Below are 23422 nucleotides of genomic sequence, written 5' to 3'. Positions count from 1 at the left end.
CATAAATAATGTCGAGCAATGTATTTTGTCCACTCAAGTGTAAATAGGCTTCATGAAAACTTAGGGCTGTATCTTCGGTGTAATTTAAAGGCCTGTCTTCTTTTGGCTTGATGAAAAAGCCATGTTGAAACAGCCTGAGGTTTCAACATGCGGCCCACCCCCATCCCTTTTCCCTTTTCAGTGTCTTATCCTCCAGATTGATATTATCAGATGCATTATACGGCTGTTAATTCACCATGGAAATGGCTTGGGTCGTTCGGTGGCGCAGATGTGTTTCAGCCCCCCCCATCACTGGCTGAGTCCAAAGCCTCAGAGCCCCTCTTCTACTTCTCCTCCTCCTTCTTTTGCTCCTCCAAGGGTTTGGCAGCAGCAGAGAGGCTGGGGGGTAGGGGTGGAGCAGAGGGAGGAGGAGGGGTATGTAATTGAAGGTTGGAACCATGCTATCCCTCAAGGTGCCCCCACCAGCCCATCTCCATCCTTTCTGCTGTTCAATCCAGGCGATCCATTAGGAGGACAAGGCCTCTGATATTTATTTGAATGTGGCCTATAGGGTGAGCATGAGAAGGTTCTTCATGTTGCCCGGGCCAGTGTTTGGGAGTATCTCCTAGACCTTGTTTTGTCACTGATATGAAGCCAACATCAGACAGTCATATTCAGGCTTGGCATGTGTTGTCGCCAAGCCATTAGTCCTTCTTGCCCATCACTGGCGTTAACCGCTGTCTTTGTCTGTGATATGCAAATGTCACCTTTTTTCTTCTTCCTTTTTCTGGGTGGAGGTTAGCGCAGGGTGTAGGCAAAGGCGTTTGCTTACTTTGACTGTGAAATGAGCCTCCTTATGTAAAAGCATCGGCTGTAGTGCTGGCCAGCGTTTTATTTACCGTGACGCTCTCACACCTGATACAGACGATGCTGCATTTTTACGCCGTCTTTAACAACAACACCCTAACCCTAACCCCATTTCTGCAAAGAAACTTGTTTTAACCGTCATCAAAATTATCATGTCTTTTCCAAACATGCTAGCAAATATTATGAAGCACATTATTTCTGAAAATAGCAGTAGATACATATGATTCAGCTAACACAACATATCCAACAGGTTTTTCCCCTCCAAACAATTGTTGTCCTTAACGGCAGCTGTTTGCAGATCCAGGAGGGTCTCTCGCCCAATCATCTGAAGAAGGCCAAGCTCATGTTTTTCTACACCCGCTACCCTAGCTCGAATATGCTCAAGATGTTCTTCTCTGATGTTAAGGTGAGCCCAAACACTGTCTTTCCCGTTTCTGTTTCTTTACATTTACAAACTTTGCCAAATATTTTTTTCCAAATGTATGCAAACATTGCTGTGACTTTCTCTGGTTCTCTATTGTCAATCTGAAATGGTAACTGAAAGTTGATGTTTTTGTTGTTGTTGTTGCTGCTGCTGCTCTTTTTTAAAGGGTATCAACAACTAGCACTCTTCTGTGTTTTTTCTTTTCTTCCTTTTACACCTGTCAACGTGCCTGCTTTAAAAGAGGAAGTTTGATTTACCAAATGGGATTTGCCGTCTACGGTTGAACAGTGTGTGCCTGTCTCAAAGTGAAGCCTTTTCCCTCACTAAGTTATGGTTTTATGCAAAAGATGAAAGAAGAGGAAGTTAAATGGGTTTACACGAGGGAGCTGGAGAGCCTATGAGTATTCCAAAGATAAACAGTGAGCTCAGTACTGGAAGGGTGGAGAGGGCAGAGAGGAGGATGGACCCAGAGACAGAGGATTGGTTATTGGAGCAGGTGTAGGGAGGATGGTTTGATTGGAGGAGGGTAGAGGAGAAAGAGACAGTTAGGGAACATGGCAAGGTTGAGCCTGAGCTTCAGTGGGAGTTTAATGAAGAAAATTTGGGAAAAACAAAGCACAATATGTAAGCTTTTGCATGTGCAAAAAACCAACAACAACAACACAATGGGTGTGGTAGCATATGTGACCGTGGTGGTTCACGTTCTTGTTGTTTTGCTTGTGTGCCCCTCTCAGACCATACGGAGGGGTAAACACTGTGACAGATCCAGGCCATCTTATTCAAATCAGAAGATAAAGGTTTTCTCCCAGCTGCCCCCCCCCTCTTGGATGCCACCACCGCCAAACATGAGTCAGAGCTCACATGGCTCTCTGAGATTTTTGATTGGTTTGATTGAAAACAGGGCACATGTGGGCAAAGCTGGAAGGCACCTGTTAGTGTGATTTATGACAAAAAAAAATCCAACAACGCACTGATCTGACATTTTATGATGGAAATGGCAACAGCAATTACTAATAAAGGCTTTGCCCACTTTATTCCACTGCCTATTTAACTATTTTCAAGGAGGTGACCTCTTCATGAATGGCTTCATCAAATACTTAAACAAGGTCAAACAAGTTAAGGGGATTATGAGTCACATTGGTTTGTTTATGTTTTCAGTAGAGAACAATGCACTCAAGCTGTAAGTTAGTGGACATGTATGGGAATGAGAATGACGATCTAATTAGATGCAGCCTGCGCAGCGTCTTAGCAAGTGGCTGTCCTCAGACAAAAGTCTTGACGGCTAATCAGGTCTCCACTAACTGTGGAGGACCTAATGAACGTGGGAAGTGGGTTATCTTAACAACTGTGGGACGCTGTAGCTGTTTTCCCCTTGACTGAGCTCCTTTCAACACCATCATGACTTCTTTTTGACTTTTGCCATTTCTGAAATGTTTTGACAGATGTGTCATAATGCCATTGTTGGTGCTGCTGATCCACGTTTATGGTATCATCACACCAGCTTTACGTCTCATTATTATTATTACTGAAGATGGATGAATAATTAGAACACATTAATAACAGATTAAGTAAATATGTTCAGCCTGTTAAGAAAGTCATTTGAAGTTGCCTTTTTGCAGCGAGAAATAAAATGGATACCCATTTTTTTACTTTTTCATTTTTTTCAAGAGAAAACACTTTGCACTCATCTCTCTGTGGCTCTTTTAGTGACAAGCTTCAGTATATGGGCTAGTCATGTGCTGTGAAGTTGTGAGGGTCAGGAGGTTTTCCCATTTCTATATGTCATTCCTTCTTTTTCTTTTTTTTTTTTTGCTGATGGTGGGGCATGGTATGTGCCTCGGCGGTGCTGGGGAGAAAGAAAAGCCAGTGGCTGGATTTTGAGTCGCTGCAGTGACAAAAGCCCGCTTTCCAGGGCCGCTTTTTGTGTGCAGTCAGCCAATAGGCAGTCGGAGATTATCTCCCACAATTCACCCCTGCGAAAACAGGAAACGTTGGAAAGCCCTGATGACTGTGAAGGGGCTTATGAGAGAGAGAGAGAGAGAGAGAGAGAGGGAGGCCCGTACAGGCTTCTCTGTCGCTCTGTTCTCCTCTTCGGTTGTTCTGGATGTAGCTTAGCATTCTGAGGTCATCTGTGTGCTTTCTGCCTCATTGTTGACAACTGTGTCACAGAAACTATTGACCAGACGCACACGTTGGCCGTTCATCCAAATGCTTTTTAGCTAAATATTTTTAATTCCAAACAAACAAAAAAAAAATACAGCACTGTTTTACTCTATGTATTAATACTTGGCACTGAAAGTCAAAGCGCCTTCATTTTTTTTGGCATGTGACTAATATAATTTAGATCAAGGATACAGGAGTGTTTTCCTATTCTGGACTGCGTCTGTGCATAAGCAGGGTGTGTGTGTGTGTGTGTGTGCCACTTTCTATCTTGTGCTGTTAGCGCTAAGCGCTGACCTTTCACAGCCTCTTGAGTGTGAGTGTGAGAAACACGCTCTTGCTGTCTCTCTCTCATCTGCCTCTCAGCCAGGAGCATGTGCTCATACAAGCACACACACATGCACACACGAAATGCACACACGCACGCAGATACACCCCCTTAAGTACTATCCCGAAACACACACACTTTCCTCACTGCATCTCATGTGTGTGCGGGCTGACCCCTGCCAGCTCTGATTAAGGAGCTGCACTGATGTGCTTCTTTGAACTTATTCCCTCCTTTTACGCAGAACACACTCGTCCTTAGCTGCTATCAGGGGGCCCCTGTCCCCCCACCAGCGACTTAATGAACCAAGACTGCTGGAAGCTCTAAGTGACTTGCCAAAATGTACTCCCCGAGCGAGTAGAAGGGAGACGGGGTAATTTAGTCTATTTACCTGAATGTACTGTAAATATTGTATCTTTTGTGTGCTCTGCACTGTGATTGAGCCACTGTTGAGTTCAGTTGCTCAGGCACTAATACATCTTCTCCTGAGCTGTCGGCATAATAAACTAATCCTTGTCCAAAGTGACAAATCTATCCATCACTGGGCCGCAGTGACACCAAAGGTCTCCTGCATGAGCGATGGCAACTCTTTCACCGACTTTAATCTCAGTATGTAGCGCTCGGATGCATGTATGCACACATGCTGTCATAGAGCAACACCAGCTCTCCTATGCCCTCCCAGTAAGACTTGTTCTGATCTCAGGCACAGGGAAAGGTTTGTACCACACAGACGGTAACATTGTGTTTGTGCTCTGTCACCCTCTGACTGTCTGCTACATTGTGTGTGTTTAAGAATAGCCCCGTGCAGCCGATGTATTTGTAAGTGTCAGTAGTTTGTTTGTTTGACACTCCGATGTCACGACCCCAGCCTGCTGACTGCTCACGTTCCGACCTGCTGCCCCCCTCCCCCCCCGCCTCCCGCCACAAGCTAAACGCCATTGTCCAACAGCGCTGACCTGCACCCGTCCTCCTCTCCACCCTCCCTCATTTCCCCATTTATGCTCACCCTGCATTTTAGAACTGCCACCACGCTACCCCCCCGCCCACACCCTCCTAAAAACCCTGCCAAACAATGTCAAGCGGACTTATTCTTTCCCACTCCGCCATTATGTCATCATTCCAGAAAGGCATGGCTCTCTCCTTTAGCCCCGTCCCACCTTGGTCCAACTGTCTCGCCTCTTCTGGTTTGCCAGTGCTTCTGTCTGTCTTTTCTGTTCTTTTGCCTCGCCCTCCCATCCTCGTGCGCTTGTGTGCGTTTGACTGCCGTCCCAGATCGCAAAGAGTGCGTGCATGTTTGTGTGTGTGCCTGTGTGTTGTCGAACAATAGCCGGAGCCTAATCTCCATGTCAAAACCACTCTGCCTCCCCAGCGAGCAGTTCGCTCAGCGTTTAGTAGCGTTTTGTCCCCCCATTCTTCCAGCACCACAAAAAGAGGAGAGGGGAGGGAGGAGTGAAGGCCTGCGTGTGCATTTGTGTGTGTGTGTGTGTGTGTGTGTGTGTGTGTGTGTGTGTGTGTGTGCGCGCACGCACAAAGGGCATAGGTGATGGTTAGGGGTATCAACTTTTCAGATACCACAATTAAAATTTGTGAGATGGAATTACAGTGAAGTGAAGGAAAGATGTTTCAGTCGGTTTAGAGGGTTGGGGATGATCTGAACTAACTGGGCAAGGAAGGACCCTGAGCCCCTGAGGTCCTTATCTAGCAGTGTAGATGTTTAGACAGTGTGTTTTCACTGCCGTGACCAGGCAGAAAAAAAGAGCTGGGCCCAGCCGAGGGTCTTAATAGGTTTACCTCGGCCTATTGAATCCAGCCGAGCGGCACAGATCAGATAGCCACAGTCTTCTCCGCAGCGCTTATCATCTCTGTCTTTCTGTCTCTCTTTCTTTCTATTCTTTTCAGCTTTTTTTTCCCATTTGCTCTTTTTCTTCTCCTTTCTTCCTGCCTGGGAGGTGCAGACAGGGGAGGAGAATCAGGGTGTAATTGGTGGACGGGGTTAAGTACATGTTTGAGCCCCCTGCGGGCCAGGGCGCCTCAGATGATGACTTAATCGTTTTTCTGGTCAATTATGTGTTTGCGGTCTTACCCCCCACCCGCCTTCCACCTCTCCCTCCACTCTCAGGGTTATGATAGTGGGGGGGGGGGGTGCTCCCAGTGGAGAAGATGAACCACACATACTCTCTCCTGTTCCCCCTCCCTCCCCCTTGCTCACTGTCTTATTTAATGTCTCTATTATCTTCCCTCAGTCTGCGACCAGTTTTCTCTTATTCTCGTCTTTATCTTTCCCTTTTCTTGATAGATGGAAAATGATTTGCTGTCATCCTTAACAATTCTTCCCTCTTCAAGCGTATTTACAGATCCCATCTATTTTCACTGAATTCTGAGGATTTCAGTGATTCTAAACTCTGCTAACTCCCCCTCATCTCTCGTTCCAGTTTAACCGCTGTATAACCTCCCAGCTGATCAAATGGTTCAGCAACTTCAGGGAGTTCTACTACATCCAGATGGAGAAATTCGCCCGCCAGGCCATCAACGACGGAGTCACCGGAGCCGAGGAGTTGAGCGTCAGCCGTGACTGCGAGCTCTTCCGAGCCCTAAACATGCACTACAACAAGGCCAATGACTTTGAGGTAAACCACTGCATATTTAGTGGATGAATGTGAACCACACTGCAAAGAGCTGTATGTGCGTGTGCTTAGTGAGAGGAGCCGCTGAGATCTTTAACATGGTCTGTATGGCAGAAACGTTGAAATTCACCTGATGCTTCACGATGCACACGGTAGTGTGGCACTGTCTCTCTGTGTCCTCTTTGACACAACTTCAGTGTGACTGTTCTGAGTGCTGAGTTCACGCCTATACATCCTGCCGCCCTCCGCACTGTCCTACAATATACATAGCTGCTTGTCTAAATAAACCATCAGCCCAGATTTCAGCTGCGTGACAGTTTATTACCTGAGAAATATCAATGGATTTAGAAGAGGTAGAAGAAGTTTGTGTCTGATTATTGTTTTGATCATCGTGTAATATAACATAAGATAAGACCGGGGGAATAGTTTTTTTTTAGTGCACATCACAAAGATGTAGGAACTCTTAGCTGATGAGGAAGAAGCCTTACTGCCACCTCACTCATTTCGCCTCTTCCTCACTGTTAATTTCCCCTTGGTGGTTCTTAGGGTGTGTGTGCACAAGCGTGCCTATGTGTGTAAATGTGTGTGTGTGTGTGTGTGTGTGTGCGTGTATGTTTGAGAAACCACATTTTTCACTTCCCTGTCCATTGTGTGCAATGAGTGCATAGTGTGCATATCTTCCAGCGCACAGTAATCGTAAATTCTCAGCAGGTTACTTCACCTTTAATATGTCTCATTTGTCTTACTTCTCCTTTTGCCACCTTATCACTCGTGTGTGTGTGTGTTTGTCTGATTGTGTGAAACATTCAGGATCACCAGTACTCTCTCAATGTCAGCTGACAATAGACCTTTAAAAGGCCTGTGTTAAGAAGGACCTGGAGTGATCTGGGCTCGTGGGTGTGTGTCTATGTGCGCGTGTGTGTATTTGTTTGCGATACACACACGCTCGTTCGTTTGTGTGTGTGTGTGAGTGTTTTGTTGTTGCTGCATTTCCCAGTGTCCTGTTCACCTCAAAGGGTACAGCCGTCCCTTGGACCGGCCTGGCATGCTGGCAAAGCACTTCTCCAGTCTCTATGCGTGTGTGTGCCTGTGTGTGTGCTTGTGTGTGTGTCACTTTGAGGGGGGAAAAAATCTCACTGTTATCAAGGTTAAGCGTCCTACTGTTTTAGTGAGAGGAAGGGGAGAGAATGAGGGGGAGAGGGGGAAGAGGGAGATGGATAGATAGGGGATAGAGGGTCAGAGCTCGGAGACAAAGGAGAAAGCGATGAAGGGAGGGAGGAAGGAAAATCGAGGGGGAATGGAAAAGGGAGAAAGAAGGGTAGAAGGAAGGGGGGGTAAAGAGAGATGACGGGCAGGAGAGAAGTGCCCTTGCAAGCGGTGGGATGCTTGCGAGCGCTCCCGTTTAAAGTGCTTCACTCTCTTTCCTCTGTTTCCGTCTATCTCTCTGTCCGTTATTTGTCCACTGGGGCTCCTCTGTGTGCACCCAAACACACACACACTTACTTCCCCACATCCATCTTCGGCCCTCTTAAGGGAGGCTTTGAAAGACTCTGGCAGGCAGAAGCACTTGTACATATGAGGTCTCAATAAGCCCAAAGTCCATCAGAGCAAACCATAAAGAAGAAGGACACCATTTTCTCTGTTCAGCTGCTCATGCAGAAATGATTTGTTTAATGACAGTAAAAATAACTTTAACTCAAGAGGACAATGACCCTTCACCTACAGGCTTGTGCTGACATTTTAAGCTCAGCAGAGCAGCCTATGATGGATGTAGTCGTATTTTTTACATCACAGTAAAAGTTAAAGCTTTCTAATCAGGTTTTATTTTTTTATTTTTTTTTATATTTTCTCATGGAACTATGCTCTCCTCATGGTAAATCAGTCTTACACCCATGAAAGGAAATTTATGTTCCTGTTGTATAATAATCTCCCAGAAACACACAGCTTCACAAACTTATGTCCCTCTTTCAGTCTTGTCAGTCAGCATGCAAATAAAATATTATAAATGTTATAAATTTGGTTTTACTGGGGAAAATGACAACCAGTCAATCTTAAATATATATATAATTTATCAGAAATTTTTCTCAATTTCAATAACTTGAACACAAATTCTCTCCTACTTCCATTTGACTATGACTTGCATCCAAACTATTTGTGAATTTCAAAGAAAGCACTGATGAACTCACTTTTTATAGATTAATGTGTAAACAGCCTTCTTTTGTCACTCTGCACTTGCATGATTCTGAACAGTGAAGATAAAAAAACATGGTCCAAAAATAAGAAAATACAATTATAGGACACTTGATTGCAGAGCAGTTGGGCCTAATGTAATTTGGGCGTGTACGTAATTTCAAAATAGATGTCGTTGAATGACCGAAACAGCTCAAAGTTTCTTCAGTTTTGCACATAAGCAGACACAAAAAAAAATTTAAATTTAAAAAAAGTTTGCACTCTGCTCCTGACTGTGGTGAAGAGCCATCTTTTCCCCCTGACAAACCCTTTCTTGCATGTGTTTCCTGTCACACTTCGGACAAGACTATCATTCTTCTCCTGGCACCAGGAAGCTACTGTTGGAAAAGGCTTAAGGGGAACAGTCTATTTGCATACATAAATGTGAAAATTTGCAAGAAGACAGACAGAGAGGAAGAGTGAGTGAAGCCAGGTGAATAAGTCTTCTATTGGCCGAGGAGCTGTAGTTAGTTGGGGGAACAAGAGCAGAGGAGGGAGGGAAGGTGTTTTGCATATTAAGGTTTTTTTTTTTTTTTTTTTTTTTTTTTTTCTTTTGCCAGGCAGGTGTCTGAGAGATACAAGAGCTGATTAGAGTTTAACACAAGGAAAATTTGCCCAGCCATGCAAATTTTAACCCCCCTGACAAACCAACCGCCTTGGTGAGCACGAAGACTCTGAGCTGAAGTGTTTGTGTGTGGCTTTTTGGAGTGTGTGTGTGGGTGTTAGATGTGATTTGTTTCTATGACAGTGTGTGTTTGTGAATACAGGTGCGTGGGTTGTGTGTTTTTTTGCTGTTTGATGTTTGTGTGGGAATTATGTGTTTGTATGTATTACACGTGTGCACGGACACATTTGTTTTTTTGTCCTGTGTGTGTGTGTGTGTGTGTGTGTGTGCGTGTGAGTCATAGAGGTAACGTGGAGATGGAAATGTACTGGATGTGTATCAGGATGCCCCCAAGGCCCTTTTCTGTGGATCTCTCCCCTTTCTCCTCCACCTCCTCCTCCTCCTCCTCCTCTTCTTCCTCCCCTACCTGCCTGCACCACCACTTGAAACAGGAGCCTACGCAGATTCAGCAAGCGCACACACACACACACACACACACACACACACACATATACTGAGTTTTCCCTTTGCCAGCTTCTGCATCATCAAAGTTCCATCCACCTTGGTGGCGTCTTTGGAATGAATATGTCCTCTGTTTCAGTAGTGTTCACACACATACACACACACACACACACACACACACGTCTGTGGCCTTTCTTGTTTGATGCTAATCTGCTCTGTCACTGTGCTGGCCTAATACGCTCCCCATCTCCCTCCCAGCTCCTCTTTTGTCGCGATTGTTTCCCCTTTTCCTTTCATATCCCTCCTCCCTCACTCCCTCTCGTCGTTCTCTCTTCCTTCTGTTGCCTCTCTCCTTTCATTCTTTCATCCTCCTCTTTTGCATGTCTTCCGCTATGCCCTCCCTCCTCTCCCTCGCTTTTTCCCCCCATTAGGAAGTTTTAATGGCATAATTGTCACATTCCTTCTGGCACAATGAACACCAGCGGTAATTAAAGAGCTTGCCGTTAATTACCTAGACCCTGGCTCTACTTTCCTCTTTTCTCAGCTCCCCTCCTGATCCCCTCTCTTCTTCTCTTTCTTCTCCGCTTCTCATTCACTCTGTCCATCACCATCAAAGTCGTCCCAAACACACCCGGCCTCCGAAAGCCTTGACTTTGAGCAAGAAGCGCTTTCATGTGAGGACTCAAGTGAAATTCTCACTTAGTGTCCTTTTCTTTTTACTCCACAACCGCCTATGTCTGTCTTTGAACCTCCAATGACAACACACATCATCTTTCATAAGACAGGAATGTGTGTGACCTGTTAATGGGTTAGAAACAGTGCGGGAAAGAGCTGGGAAGCTCTCAAATTTCCATAAGACAGACTAGGCCAAGTTTCTTCTGTCAGTGGCCGCTCCTCCCACCGAGGACACACACTCACACATACATGCACACATCTCAGCATTTAAAAGAGGAAGTACCTATGAGCTCTATGAGAGGGTGGTACCAGTGAAAGAAGCGTCCGTCCAAACACGCACACATACGCACACACACACACACACACACACACACACAGGTATCATGTGTCCTCTCTTATCAGCTGCTCTGTCTCCATTTGGAAAGATGTGTCACCCCTTTTGTCCCTCTTCCTCTTTTGTCTATCCATCTGTCTGTCATCCCTCTATTCGAAATAACGCCCTGCTATAGACATGCCCTTGTTGTTTTTTTTCACCAAAAGTGGGAAAACGACAGAAAACCTTCAAAAGTTTGCCTTTTTGCAAGAAGTCCTTCTTTGTGCCTGCCTTTTCCTCTCATCTCCTTCCTTTTCCTGCTTTCCCTTCTACTTTCTCTCTCTCTCCATCTCCCTCCTTCCCAACTCTCTCAATGTCTCTCCAACTCTCCATCCATTACCAGAGCCACAGAGAGCTGAGAGCAGATGCTGTCTGTCCAACCGCCGTGCCCCATAGCATTGTGTGCTTCACCTCTCCTTCCCCCCTCTCTCCCTCGTTCCTCCTCTTCAGCCCCTCTCGGGGCTCCATTTGTTCTCCACCCAGAGAGGCTAATGTCTCTTTTCTCCTCCTCCTCTCTCCTGCTATTCCCCCTCGTGCTTTGCACTCCTTCATTCCTCGTCTTTTTTTCCCTCGTGGTGTGTTTGTATGTGTGTGGGTAACGTCTTTGACCGGGGTCCGACCTCAGGGAATTTTAGGTGAAAAGGTCACGACTGTTGCACCGGATGCGCAGGGCAAATCAGGTACAGATTCAAACAAGTGTAAACGTACACATCCACCTAAAAAAAAAAAAAAAAAAACAGTTTTGGTGTTTTCTATGAAAGGCTCTAGGGTTTTCTTTGAAGAGCGATTGAAGGGGTAAAAAAAGGTAGAAGATAGAAGGAGAAAGATGAAAAGACAGCCGTATAGATTTAGGTTCAGAGCTGCCAAAAATACAACCGATCCAATTTGCCAGTGGGTTTATGTCAACAACACACACACTCACACACAAAACTCCCATCACCCTCTTTTTTTCCCCTTTCCAATCTACTGTATCTGCTGTCATTCCTCTGGTCTTCTTCACTCCCATTGAGTAAAGATCTCACTGCACTAAATACCGTGCACTTATCATCTGCCCATTACAACTGTACTGGCTGCTCTATATACGACAAACATGAGACTGTTGGCTGCCTTTTTATACATCCAGCTGTGTTTGTGTGTGTGTGTACTTCCTTTCCCTCACCTGCTTTCTTTTTTATTTTCACCATGAACCAATTCTTAGATTAGATCAATGATCACAATATATTTGTGAGGTTAATTGGAAGGTTGGTGTAAACAAAAATTAAACAAAAAGGCCTTCCCATTACAACGTAGCATTAAAAGCTCAGAGGCAACATCTGTTTAGAAATGGGGTTTCTGTGATTCTGGATAATCCACCGGGGAAAGTTCTCACAATTCCATACAATCTGAACGGTGCCACAACAGATAAGTAAAAAAATGTGTTTGTTTTAGTGGGGAAACCTCTTTAAAGAGAAACTGGTTGCCCAGGTGTCTTGTTGGTAACTGCTGTCTGTAACAAATGTACCTGTAAATAATTCAAACAAATGTTCAGATATTACCCGGAACGCACATGATGCAACAAACGTCATTTCCAACTTGTCTTATGGCTTTTTAATTCTCTTTGTGAAAAGAGTTCGGGAAAGAAAAGAACAGAGAGCAGGATCATCTGCTTCTCAGTGAATAGCCGCAGGCTATTGAGGGCCCCCGTTTGACATAGCCTGACAGGTCTTTTCTTCACCATGTAGTGGGTGTGTATGCATGTGTGTCCGTGTGTGTCTGCAAAAATAAGCCACTTCATTGTGTGTCCTGATTAAATGACCATAGCTATGTTTAAAACGCCAGGGGTATCAAGGAATCACTTCAACATAAAGCACTACATGATTCCCTCCCTGCTTTTCTCACCTGCTGTCTCACACAGAAACACTTGACTCTCCCTCCTCCTTGTATTTCTGCCACCCCCCCCTCCTCCTCCCTCCTCCTTGTTTCTTCTCCCCTCCTCCTTCTGTCCCTGGTCACCTTGTGAGGGGCAGCCTGCTCTGTGGCACAGCTGCTGATTATGTCATTATTTCTGGACCAGTTTCGTCTCCCTCCGTGTGTGTGTGTGTGTGTGTGTGTGTGTGTGTGTGTGTGTGAGACTAATGAAGCGTGGCAAAGGGACTCATGCCAAAATGACCAGGGCGTGCATCAGAGCTGCAGATGTGTCAGAGCAACTCCCCCATTCACACACACATTTCTCATTCCCCCTCCTGATGCCAAACTCTCCCTCCTTCAATCCAATCTGCAGTTTATTATTTTTCTTTCTTCTCCTGCCATCTCGTTCCCTCACTTCCATCCTATCTCCCATCCACCCATCCATCTTCCATCCTCCCTCCTTCGCCGCAGCTCCTTGCCCTCCGTCCTTTATTGTTCGCCCACCCACCCACACCCTCCTTCCTCCTAGCCTTCTATTCTTCCTCTCCTTCCCTCCCTCTGCTCTCCTCCTCTCCAGATGTCCTGTTCCTATCTTCCAGACTCCCTCGCTCCTTTCTTTCCCTTCTGCCTCCTGCTCTCTCTGTCTCTCTGAACCAGGCTGACTTCCTGACCTCCAGAGGCCCCATTACGATGCTGCATGACCCCCCTGGTTTTGATTGCTTTCTCAGCCTGTGTCAGCCATAGAAGCTCAGACAATGAATTTTTAAGTCTCTCAATAAAGCTGAACTGTGATTTCTGGCTTCTCCTGAGTCTCAGAATATTTTTCTGTGTTCATTGCTTAGCTCAATAGCATGCCAACACGCTCCCAAAAACCCTTAATTTCTCAAAACTGAGGGAAAGAAAGGGACCGACAGGAGGGGAGGAAAGAAATATCAAGAGAGGTCGTTACATGACATAATTTCTCAGTCATCTAAAGATAGGGGATTGAGACTTGTAAAGGTGGAGGGAGGAGAGAGAAAAGATGGGATCGGAGACCGACTTCATCAATGTCTTTGACCCTGTCCCGTCCTTGACTCCCTAGCAGAGGTGCACCTTGAGAAGAACCCATGTGACGCTAGTGCTCATAGTCATATATGTCCTCAAACACACATACATGTATACACAACAGTCCCTCAAGGCCTCATGTTCTCAAGGCTATCAGTGGAGAGAGTGGCTGGTGTTTGCTCAGCTTTGAGTCCCCCTTCCTGTCCCAGTGGTCTCCTAAGCTCTGATCCACAATTCAGAAATCAGGGATCTGAGGAAATAAAAAGGTTGTGAAAATGAAGAAAATCCATCATTTGGGGGAGAAAAACTGAACAAAGAATGGCCTGCGAATCTGCCCAAATCTTTTCCAAGTTGGTATGACTCTTCAGTCATGGCACAGTCTTATCGGTAGCGGAGGGGGATGGGGACAAGAGCAGTGAGGGATAGGAAGACAGGGGACATGGGTTGTGTTTGCCTAAAGTGACAGTGTAGGCCAAGGGCTTATCAAGGCCTTTGTAGATTATCGATTGGAGCAGATATGTGAGGCACAGGGGCCTATATGTGACTGTGTTTTCGAGGTTCAGGAAGCTCTGGATTGACTCACTAAAATGTCACAGGCCTGTTTCAACTCTTGTTTTTAACTTATGTTTCACTGTCAGCAGAAGTGAGAATATTCCAGAAACTCCAGAAGCCACTTAAAAAGAGATGCATCAATGTCTGATGACCCCGTCTGGAATTTAGTGCGTTAGAAAATCTATAAATTACCTGTTTCACAGACAAATACAGTGAGCAAAAACCATGGGAAGTGCTGGTATTCCCAGGCTGAGTTGTGGTTAGGAATTAACCTGACTGGCAGCTGGGGGGGGGGGGGCTAAGTGTTGAGTCCCTGCATTTCATCCTTCAAGGCTGCAGCTCGCTGCTCACACACACTCAGTTACACACACAGCCTTATCTTCCAGGGTCTCGTCTTGTTTGGCCAACACTGTGCAAATAGAAGGTGCAATACATCTCCTGACAGTTCCCAAAAGCAAAGGGGAGAAACACGTTGGCCAAACAAACAGCCAGCCCTGAGTCACTGCGAGGGAAGAGATTTCTCAGGCTTGGCCGAAAACACACGCAAAAACACACGCAAAAACACGCACACACACACGTGCAAGCAGTGTGTGTAACAGTAGCCTTTATTTGAGGGCTTGGGCCGCTGGCTACCTTTTTAAACGTTTGTCTGAGCAGTCTTAAGACAGAGGCCACTGGCAGAGTGAATAGCTCCCAGCAAGCCGTCCACAGGCTCCTATTGTCCTCTGTCATATTTTATTATCTCATCAAAAAGCAGGAAATCCGATTCCCTCTCTTTGAAAAACAGCTTATCCCTCTGTCTCAAAGCAACCTGTCACAAGAGAGGGAGATGGAGAGAGGTGGAGAGAATGGGGGAGAGAGGGGAGTCAGTGAATGAGAGTGATTAACTGCTTCATTGTTATAAGAAGTCCCTCATTCTTTCCTCCGCTTTTTCCTTCTTTCTTCTTGATTGGTATTTACACAACACACAGCGTGAGGCATAGTTTAGGGCAAAAAGGGAGTGTGTAGACGAGTATTAATTTTGTTTCCTACCCATCTGGGGGGCGAACTTGTACTCATTAAGTCTTCTCCCTTCTTATCGTTACAAACATCTCATAGAGTAAACTTGTGATTTAGTTCTGATTGGGTATTTTTTCCATTTTTAGAGAAACAAAGTCGGATTCATGACGAGTTGCGGCACATTGTTGTTTACACTGACACAAGTATCATAGAGAAATTAAAAGCTGTCTGCATTTAGATGCTGGATAGGACTGCGCAGAGTTATGTCATCACTTTCCAAAGGCTAAAAACTGCATCATTTTTCGACTCTTCCAACTCGAAGATACTGCTTTGGAAAAGTTCACTTTCTGAGTGAGGAAGAAGAAAAGTGTGTACTGGAAGCCAAAGAGAAAAAGCGTTGGGTTTGTGGACATAATCTCAGACATCTCATTTGCCTTTTCCAGGCAGCAATCCTCACGCACACACATACACGCAACTCTCTGTCCTCCACTTTATACCCTTTTCCCTCTCTCTCCCTCCTCCCCTCCCTGTACATCTGTCCTTTAATTTTGGGCTCTGCTGAAAAGTTGTTAAAAAGCCCTATGAAATATGTATGAAGGATTGTGAGCCACGCGATTGGCCCCATTTACCGGACAGCCCAGCGAATGAACGGCCACACTGAATAATCCCCCACAATGCTTCTGGAACAAAGGCCCAACAGCTGACCCCAGAGAGAGAGAGAGATGAAGAGGGGGGAGTGAGAGTGGATAGAGTGGGACAGGGGAGGGGTGCAAACAGTTAAGGCTCACTGCTGGACAGGAGGCAGTTCGCTCACATATACAACTCACTCGTACTCTCAAAACAAAGGCTTGTGGGACAGGAATAACTCCCTCTGTTCTCCAGTTCTGCTCGCTCTCCTCAGACTCTCCTCGGCCCCTCCTTCTCTCACCATCGCTCTCTCTCCTCCTCCCTCCCATTTTCATTCGCTCACTCTCTCAGTCAAGAGGATCTGAAATACCAATACCCTTTTCTCCTTGACATTGCTTTCTCCTTGCAGTCAGCATTTTGCTGTCCTTTTATAGTCAAAACGTCAGGAGAAATTCCATGCAGGAATATTCTTAGTAATGCGGCACTCCCTGCGTCTCACAGTTTGGGCGCTGCACTGCGCCGGTCCTTTACTGAGGTCTTTTGGGAAAAGCGGGCGCATGCTCACATGCATTTACTGTACAACGCGCGCGCGCGCACACACACACACACACACACACACACACACACACATACACATAATTGCCCTCAAACTGGGGTCATGGTGCCAGTATTTCAGACACAGCACATGCCCAAACAGTGAATTATATCCACTTCTCTCCAACCAGAGGGGAATTCAATATTTGGGGAATTAGGTTAGATTGTGTTCTCTATCGCTCTGTCAAACACACACACACCGCACACAAGATCCTTATTCACGACTCACCTTTTCACTCAAGCAGTGGACAGAGATATGCACACACACTCTCACACACCAAACACACAGGCATCTTAGCCTCCATTCATCACCCTGAGGAGTGTGGGTGGCTCTCCCATGTGTGTATATGTGTGTACCTGTGCATGTAACGAGGCGAGTCTATGTGTTTAACTGAGAGTGCACATGTCCATCTATGTGTGTGTGTGTGTTCCAGTGGCCACTAACCTTGCTGTGTCCTGACACTCCTGATGAGTATCTGCAGGACACTGGAGGAGAGGAGCAGCGTGGAGTGCGCACTGTCAGGCATTTGGACAAGCTGCCGCTGCTCTATGTGTACAATTGTGTATGTGTGTGTGTGTGTGAGAGCATCAGGGGAAGTGGGCAGGGAGACAGTCAGCATTATCCAAGCAGGTGACCCCTGAAGGCTGCATCGCCCTGGAGCTTCGAGTCGAGGAAAGAGACTCAGCCAAACACACCAGGGTAGCAAGTGTGTGTGCACAGCAAACGTTATGTAGAGCTCTGTGACAGTACAGGATGTGTCATCTCCTTGGCACAAGGAGGTGTGTGCGCTGGTGTGTGTGCTCACGCCTGTATGAGCGTGTGTGTATGTGTGTGTGACAGAGTGTTGGCTTGGGGGAAGGTGTCACAGATCTTTGCCAGACTAATCATCTCCATGGTGTCGGTGAGCGCTGCTGTCAGGGACACTAAAGAGGCAGCGTGTCTCCCCGTTCCCAAAGCATTTAGTACTTCCTCTTTCGCCAGCACCTCCTCTGTCGCTCTTCACTCTGCTCCGCTGTCTTGTTTGGTCACAGATTTACAGTGAGACCCATAAAGACGTCACTTTCACCGCGTTGAGGGGAGGGAAGTGAAGGGTGTGAGAAACCTGAGAATTCACAAGAAGTGCACTTTTCTCAGGCTGACGCCTCCAGCAGCTTTTAAGGAAGTAGATACTGAAGAGACAGGAGATTAATGGTTTTACATCCACTGTGAAAACATGAACATATTCTACAGCTGACGAGTTGAGACAGTATTGAAGTGTTGAAGACAATACAAACTACACACTGCAAAATGCAGTGGAGCTGTAAAGTAGCAAAAGGACATTTCAGGTGTTGGATGACTGGTTAATATGAAACTGTTTGTTTGAATAAAAGTAAAAGGTGCAGATATTGATTAGGAATCTAACATGCATTTTTAACCCATAAATTCATTCCTGTGTCTGCAAAGGTTCCTGATCGCTTCCTGGAGGTGGCAGAAATCACACTGAGAGAGTTCTTCAATGCTATCGTGGCCGGCAAAGACGTGGACCCGTCCTGGAAAAAGGCGATCTACAAGGTGATCTGCAAGCTGGACAGCGAAGTCCCAGAGATCTTCAAGTCCCCGAATTGTCTTCAGGAGCTTCTACATGAGTAAATTCCTCCTCCTCGCACCATGCTTTGCTTTGCGCTTTTTCTGTTTTCTTTTCTATTATTATTATTATTATTATTATTATTCTTTCTGATTTCATAGCATTTCAGGATGATATTCTTTTTTTGGTTTTATTTTCCCCACACTCTACCTTTGATTTCCTGTTTTTTTTAATTATAATTTTTTTTTATTTCTTTGAATTTATGGAAGTAGCATTCCCGATCTGAAGCCTCTGTGGCAGTTCCTAAATGACCTAGCTATTGTGTTGTTGTTCTTATATGATAATTATCATGATGGTTATTATTTGTTTTGTTTTTCTAAGATCCTGATTAACTGAAGAGACTCTAATTTTATTGGGTGTTTTCTGGACTGTGTGATCTCTCATCCGTTTTGGCCTGTTATATGATCAACACTAAGCTCTCAGTGTGTGGAAGGATTAACTGAGGTCCCATTTACACCACTAAGAACATAGGCTGGGTACCTTTAAGACTTTATTCAACAGCACCTAAGGATGTCCCTCCAGTCCAGTGGGTGTCCACATGATCTGTCACCACAAGAAGCAACATGGGTGCCCAGCAGGACAGACACACACACACACACACACACACACACACACACAAAGCCTAGTGAGGTTATTGACCAGACTAAGACTGGACTCGTGGTACTGGTCTGTACTGGTCTGTGGGACTTGGACTGGTTTCAAATAGCTACTGAGCTCTACCATGTTTTGAAGTGTGTTTTCCCCGCAAGTAGGGCATTGTGTTTATTGGCTGTACATTATTATTTGGATGATTATTATTGTTGTTGTTGTTTATGATAATTATTATTTGTTATCACTGCTTGCAGAAGATTGGCACTTCGAGATTTGTTTGTCCCTTGATGCCGTTGCAGAAAAGAATAAATTATTGCTGTTAATATTATTCAACAAGAGTTTAGATTCTGAAATATTTTGACCCATTTTATCATCCCTCTCCTCACTCTTGTTTTAGTTTGTCCACCAATGAAGTGGACTTTGTTTTGTTTATTTTATTTTTGGTGCTTGGGATCTTGGGCAACTTGCTTGGGAAATTTCAATTTGGGTTTTAATCGAAGGCCACCAGAGTGGGTTTCTCCATACGTCTGCAGCCAATAGCCTATCCTCCATAGGGCCAATGTGGCAACAATGCCTGTGAAGGCTTTAAGTTGCAGAAATCCATGAAGTTAACAGTGCAGAAGTGGCCTTTAGTTGTGTGACTTGCTGTCTTTTAAAAAGGCAAAATTTCCATCACCACTTCAGCTCAGCTTTGAAAAGTACACTGCTCCCACTTTTATGAGCCATTTGTTCAGCTATCAAGTAAATCTTGCTCGTATAATTATCTGTTCAATATTGGTGAACATGCACAGTAATGACTGTGTAGTCTTTTGCCTTTTTATACAACAGCTCAGTAATTAGCTCATGTGTGAAATGAAGTCAACCTTTTTAATATGGTTGGCTTTTAATGTGATTAGCCTATACAAGGCGCAAATTACATTAGAAAGTTATTTCAATTGCATTTGATACTTGAATTTATCAGAATACTGTGGCAATCTAAAGTGCAGTGTTGCTGAAACAATAAATCATTGAATATATACAAATAGAAGCATCATAGACGTAGGAGGTCAATTCAAGGAGAGCAAAGAGGGAGGTGAATATAAGCTGAAACACAGACGTTCGTTAATTCCCTTTCAAGTGGACCTAACCCCACAAACAACACACATGAACACACACACACACACACACACTGCTCCTTCCTTCCATGTTCACCTGCCTTTGAGTGATCTAGCTCTTCTCTCAGTGCAACAATGCTAGGGCAAAGGTGAGCACTCACCCCAGGGGTAGATGGAGAAGCTCTCAGCACTACAAAGAGTGTGGACAATGGCACAGAGCGAGGAATGACACGCACCTGAAACCCTCCGCTCTGTCCCGGCGTCCCACGCTGGCAGCTTTTAATACCCAAAGTATGATTTTTGTTGAAACCACTGTGCCCAGTTTGTTAAACACCATTCCTTTCACTTTTTCCATAGATACCAATCCCAGATTTTCCACTTCACTTGTTCACGTAAACCTAGTGTTTTATTACTTTTATCCACCATCTAAGGCTCTTAAGATTTTTTAAGAAACAGTTAGTGTTAGCTGGCCTTTTGATGAGGAAAGTTTAAAACAGAAAGAAGACTTGAATAGTTTCTAAAGTGCGTGCGAGTTAGCTGTTGATCTCACCTTGGCGACATTAACTTATAGTGTGTCTGTGTATTTGATCAAAAGATCAAAAGGAGCAGGTTGCTTAACCTGCTGACTTGTCTAAGAAAGACAAAGCACCTGACAAAAGAAGGCAGAGAAAGACAGAGAGCTACTCCCTCCATTATGTCACCCCCTCTCCTCCTCCCCAGACAATGTTCTTCTTAAGATCCGGAGCCCTGAGAGAGCGAGCCGGACACTTTTCTCACTGAAGGATGGGCTAGGCCCTTCATGTCTCAGAGTCTCAAAGCACCAGCCAAGGGCTCTAAAGCACCACAAACAAAGGAGAAGGGAAAGGACACTTTCATCTGATGCACAGATTATTATCGCTACCCATCCTCCCCCTTCCTGCAACCCCACCCTAAAGTTAAAGAGTTCCTGCGCCTAAAAAGATTACTTCAGAATAATGAAGACTTATGTGCAAAAAATAAAAGGATTAGCAAGACCTTAATACCACATTGAAAATATTTTTGTCAAGTTTTCCTTTACTGGCGTCATTTGATTTTCAGGATAACATTATTGAAATACATATATAGCCTTTTTTAAGAATTGTAAAATATAAATCTATTAAAAAAAATATATACTGTAGTGGAAGTTCTTTGAAAGGCACTGTTAGCAATTGTTTCATAAGAGAAATCTTGAGGGTATTTTTAGTGACGGCTTTGTTTAAATCTGTATTCTGAGTTGTTGGTAGATTAGGAGCAATAGTTGTAGGTTTTTTGCAGGTTTTGTGACCATTTTTCCTTTTGGTTTCTTTAACTTTTTGTATTGTGCTGAATGGCTGTCGTCTTGAGATCAGAAAAATAAACTTTGAATCTGTTTTCAGAGTATGAAATATTGTTGTTGCTGCTGTAAATACTGTCAGGATGAAACAAAGAATAGCTGTACAGTTTTTTCTATTATCGCTCAGAACGCTAGTCGAAGGGTGAGAGTGCTTACAAAAAAAGAAGGGTGGGAAATAGAGAGATGACCCATTCTCTCCAACTGGACTCAACCACTCTTCCAAAAACAGTTTCGTTTTTTTTTTTTTTTTTTTTTCCCTGCCATGCCTTTAACGGGGGTCTGTTTCCCGTCGGCAGTGCCCTTGAAGTTGCACCAGCATCCGTTTCTTCAGTTTTTGCTGACAGAACAATGCAGTAGGCTAGCAGTCGGGTAATGATGATGTCACAGAGCGTCCCGTTGGCAGTCTGCGGACCCGGTTTCTTCCAAAAATAAGGGCAGACTGCTGCTGACGTAGCTGTAGATTTGACCTGGGAGAGAGACAGGAACTCATTGTCATCAGAAGATGAGTGTCATGGAGGGGGCACATGATGTACAGTAAAAATTTTCTAAAAAGAGAGAGAGAGAGAGAGAGAAAAACTACCAACAGAAAAAAGTGATTTATACCTTCTTTTTTTTTTTTTTAAACTGGACTCAAACAGTTGGGAAAGGTCTGGACTATCGTGGAATTTCTGTACACTTTGCATTGTGCGCGTGTGTGTATATATGTGGATGTATATGAGTGTGTGTCTGTGTGAGAGAAAAGACCGATTATGAGAACCTGTGAACCAGTGAGTGACACAATTCTCAACACTGTGGCCCCTCCCCCACCCCTGGGAGCACCATCCTGACATGTAAATGATTCTCATTAAGCGTTGGCAACATGTGTTTGGTGTGTGCGTGTGTGTGCATGTGTGTGTTCTGATAATTTCCTCTGATCTGTTTTCTGACCTGTTTGAAAGGGGTTTTTGTTTCTCTATGCTTTCAGTGGTAGTTCTTTTTTTTTTTTTTTTATTATTATTACATTGCTCCTCTTTTTTTGTAAATATCAATGATGTGGACTTACAGTGGTAAATACTGCCTTTGTATAACTTAGCAATATGTTATGTAAATAGTGTTTTGTTGATGCTTTTTGTATGACATTATTACTCGATTCTAGTGCAGTAATTCCAACTGGAACAGCCATGTTTCAAATACAGTCTGAATAATTACACACAGGATGTAAAATAAAACTCATGACATGGCTGCTTTCTTTTTTTTTTTTTTCTTTTATTGGTGTCTATTTGTCTTGCAGATTTTGTGTAATTTATTGGTTTAATTTATCCTAATTTATTTGATGTTTTCTTTTGTTTTTCAAACAGGGAAGGCTGTACTGCATTTCATCAAGTAGATCCAACTTAAAATATTTGAATCTTTATCTACCTAAAAGTGAATACAAAAAAATGATAATAATACTCTAGTGTTGCTCATTCGATCGACAGATGATGATTAAATTGAGGTCTTGGCAGCTAAATTGAACAGGACAGTTAAAAAAAAAAAACAAGAAGAAAAAAACGAACAAACACACTGTTAGGTTTTGTTCCTGGACAGGGCTGATGGTGGGCCAGAAAGCTGATACTAGTTTGAAGCAGTTTTGTATTTTCTCATGAGATTTTTTCCCCTGTATTACTTTGGCCCAGCCCACAAACAACCAGTAGTCAAATTGCCTTTCGTGCCTTCACCCTCTATGAACTGAATGTATGTGCGGTATATATGCAAGCTTGTGTAAAATGAATAAAAATTGGAAATAAAAATGAAAAACAGAGCAGAAAAAGTCCTGTTGTTTGTGATTTATTTAGATCCCCTTCTCTGTGTGTGTGTGTGTGTGTGTGTCTGTGAGAGAGTTTGTATCAGATGGGGAAACATTAATAGAAAGACTAAGAAAGAGATTTAAGAGTTTTAGAAACAGAGTTTAACAGTTTTTGTGAATGGGCAAATTAATAAATGTTTTTATAAAAGTTCAAGAAAACAAACTTAGCTAGGATATTACCTTTTCATTGTCAATGGCTCACTCTGTTATTCACTCAATTTGTTCATTTTCATGTCAAATGTCGTCAAATCTCACTGTACACTGTGGCTCAGGTGTGTATAGTTATGATATATACTGTAGAATCTGCTTGCATACGAAAACGTAATTGGCCTATTTCTACATATTTTGAAAGAAAATGCTCTGCACATTCAAATAAACATTTCAAAATTTGTGAATGTGGATTTTTTTTTTCTGGCAAGAAGTAGAGTTAGAAGCACAACTATTTTAAAAAAGGCTTCTCTCTGCGCCATTTTTCTGTTTTCTTGTCATGACCTCTGTTGTATTTTTCACT

General features: G+C 44.1%; 1 protein-coding gene across 2 annotated transcripts in view; it reads left to right on the top strand.

Annotated features, from left to right (window-relative positions):
• The window catches only part of prox1a (prospero homeobox 1a), a 30973-nt gene extending 8322 nt beyond the window's left edge, over positions 1-22651 (top strand). For both annotated transcript variants that reach the window (XM_029496826.1, XM_029496827.1), the window contains exons 3-5: positions 1145-1252; positions 6188-6382; positions 17870-22651. In XM_029496826.1, coding sequence (XP_029352686.1) covers positions 1145-1252; positions 6188-6382; positions 17870-18055 — 489 coding nt within the window. In that variant the 3' untranslated portion in view covers positions 18056-22651. The remainder of the gene's footprint in view (positions 1-1144; positions 1253-6187; positions 6383-17869) is intronic.
• Positions 22652-23422: the final 771 nt, after the last annotated feature.

Source organism: Echeneis naucrates, chromosome 24 (genome assembly GCF_900963305.1).
Source record: "Echeneis naucrates chromosome 24, fEcheNa1.1, whole genome shotgun sequence".
Taxonomy (NCBI): Eukaryota; Metazoa; Chordata; class Actinopteri; order Carangiformes; family Echeneidae; genus Echeneis; species Echeneis naucrates.
The sequence above is the reverse complement of the archived record's forward strand: the minus strand, read 5'-3'. Positions and strand labels throughout refer to the sequence as shown.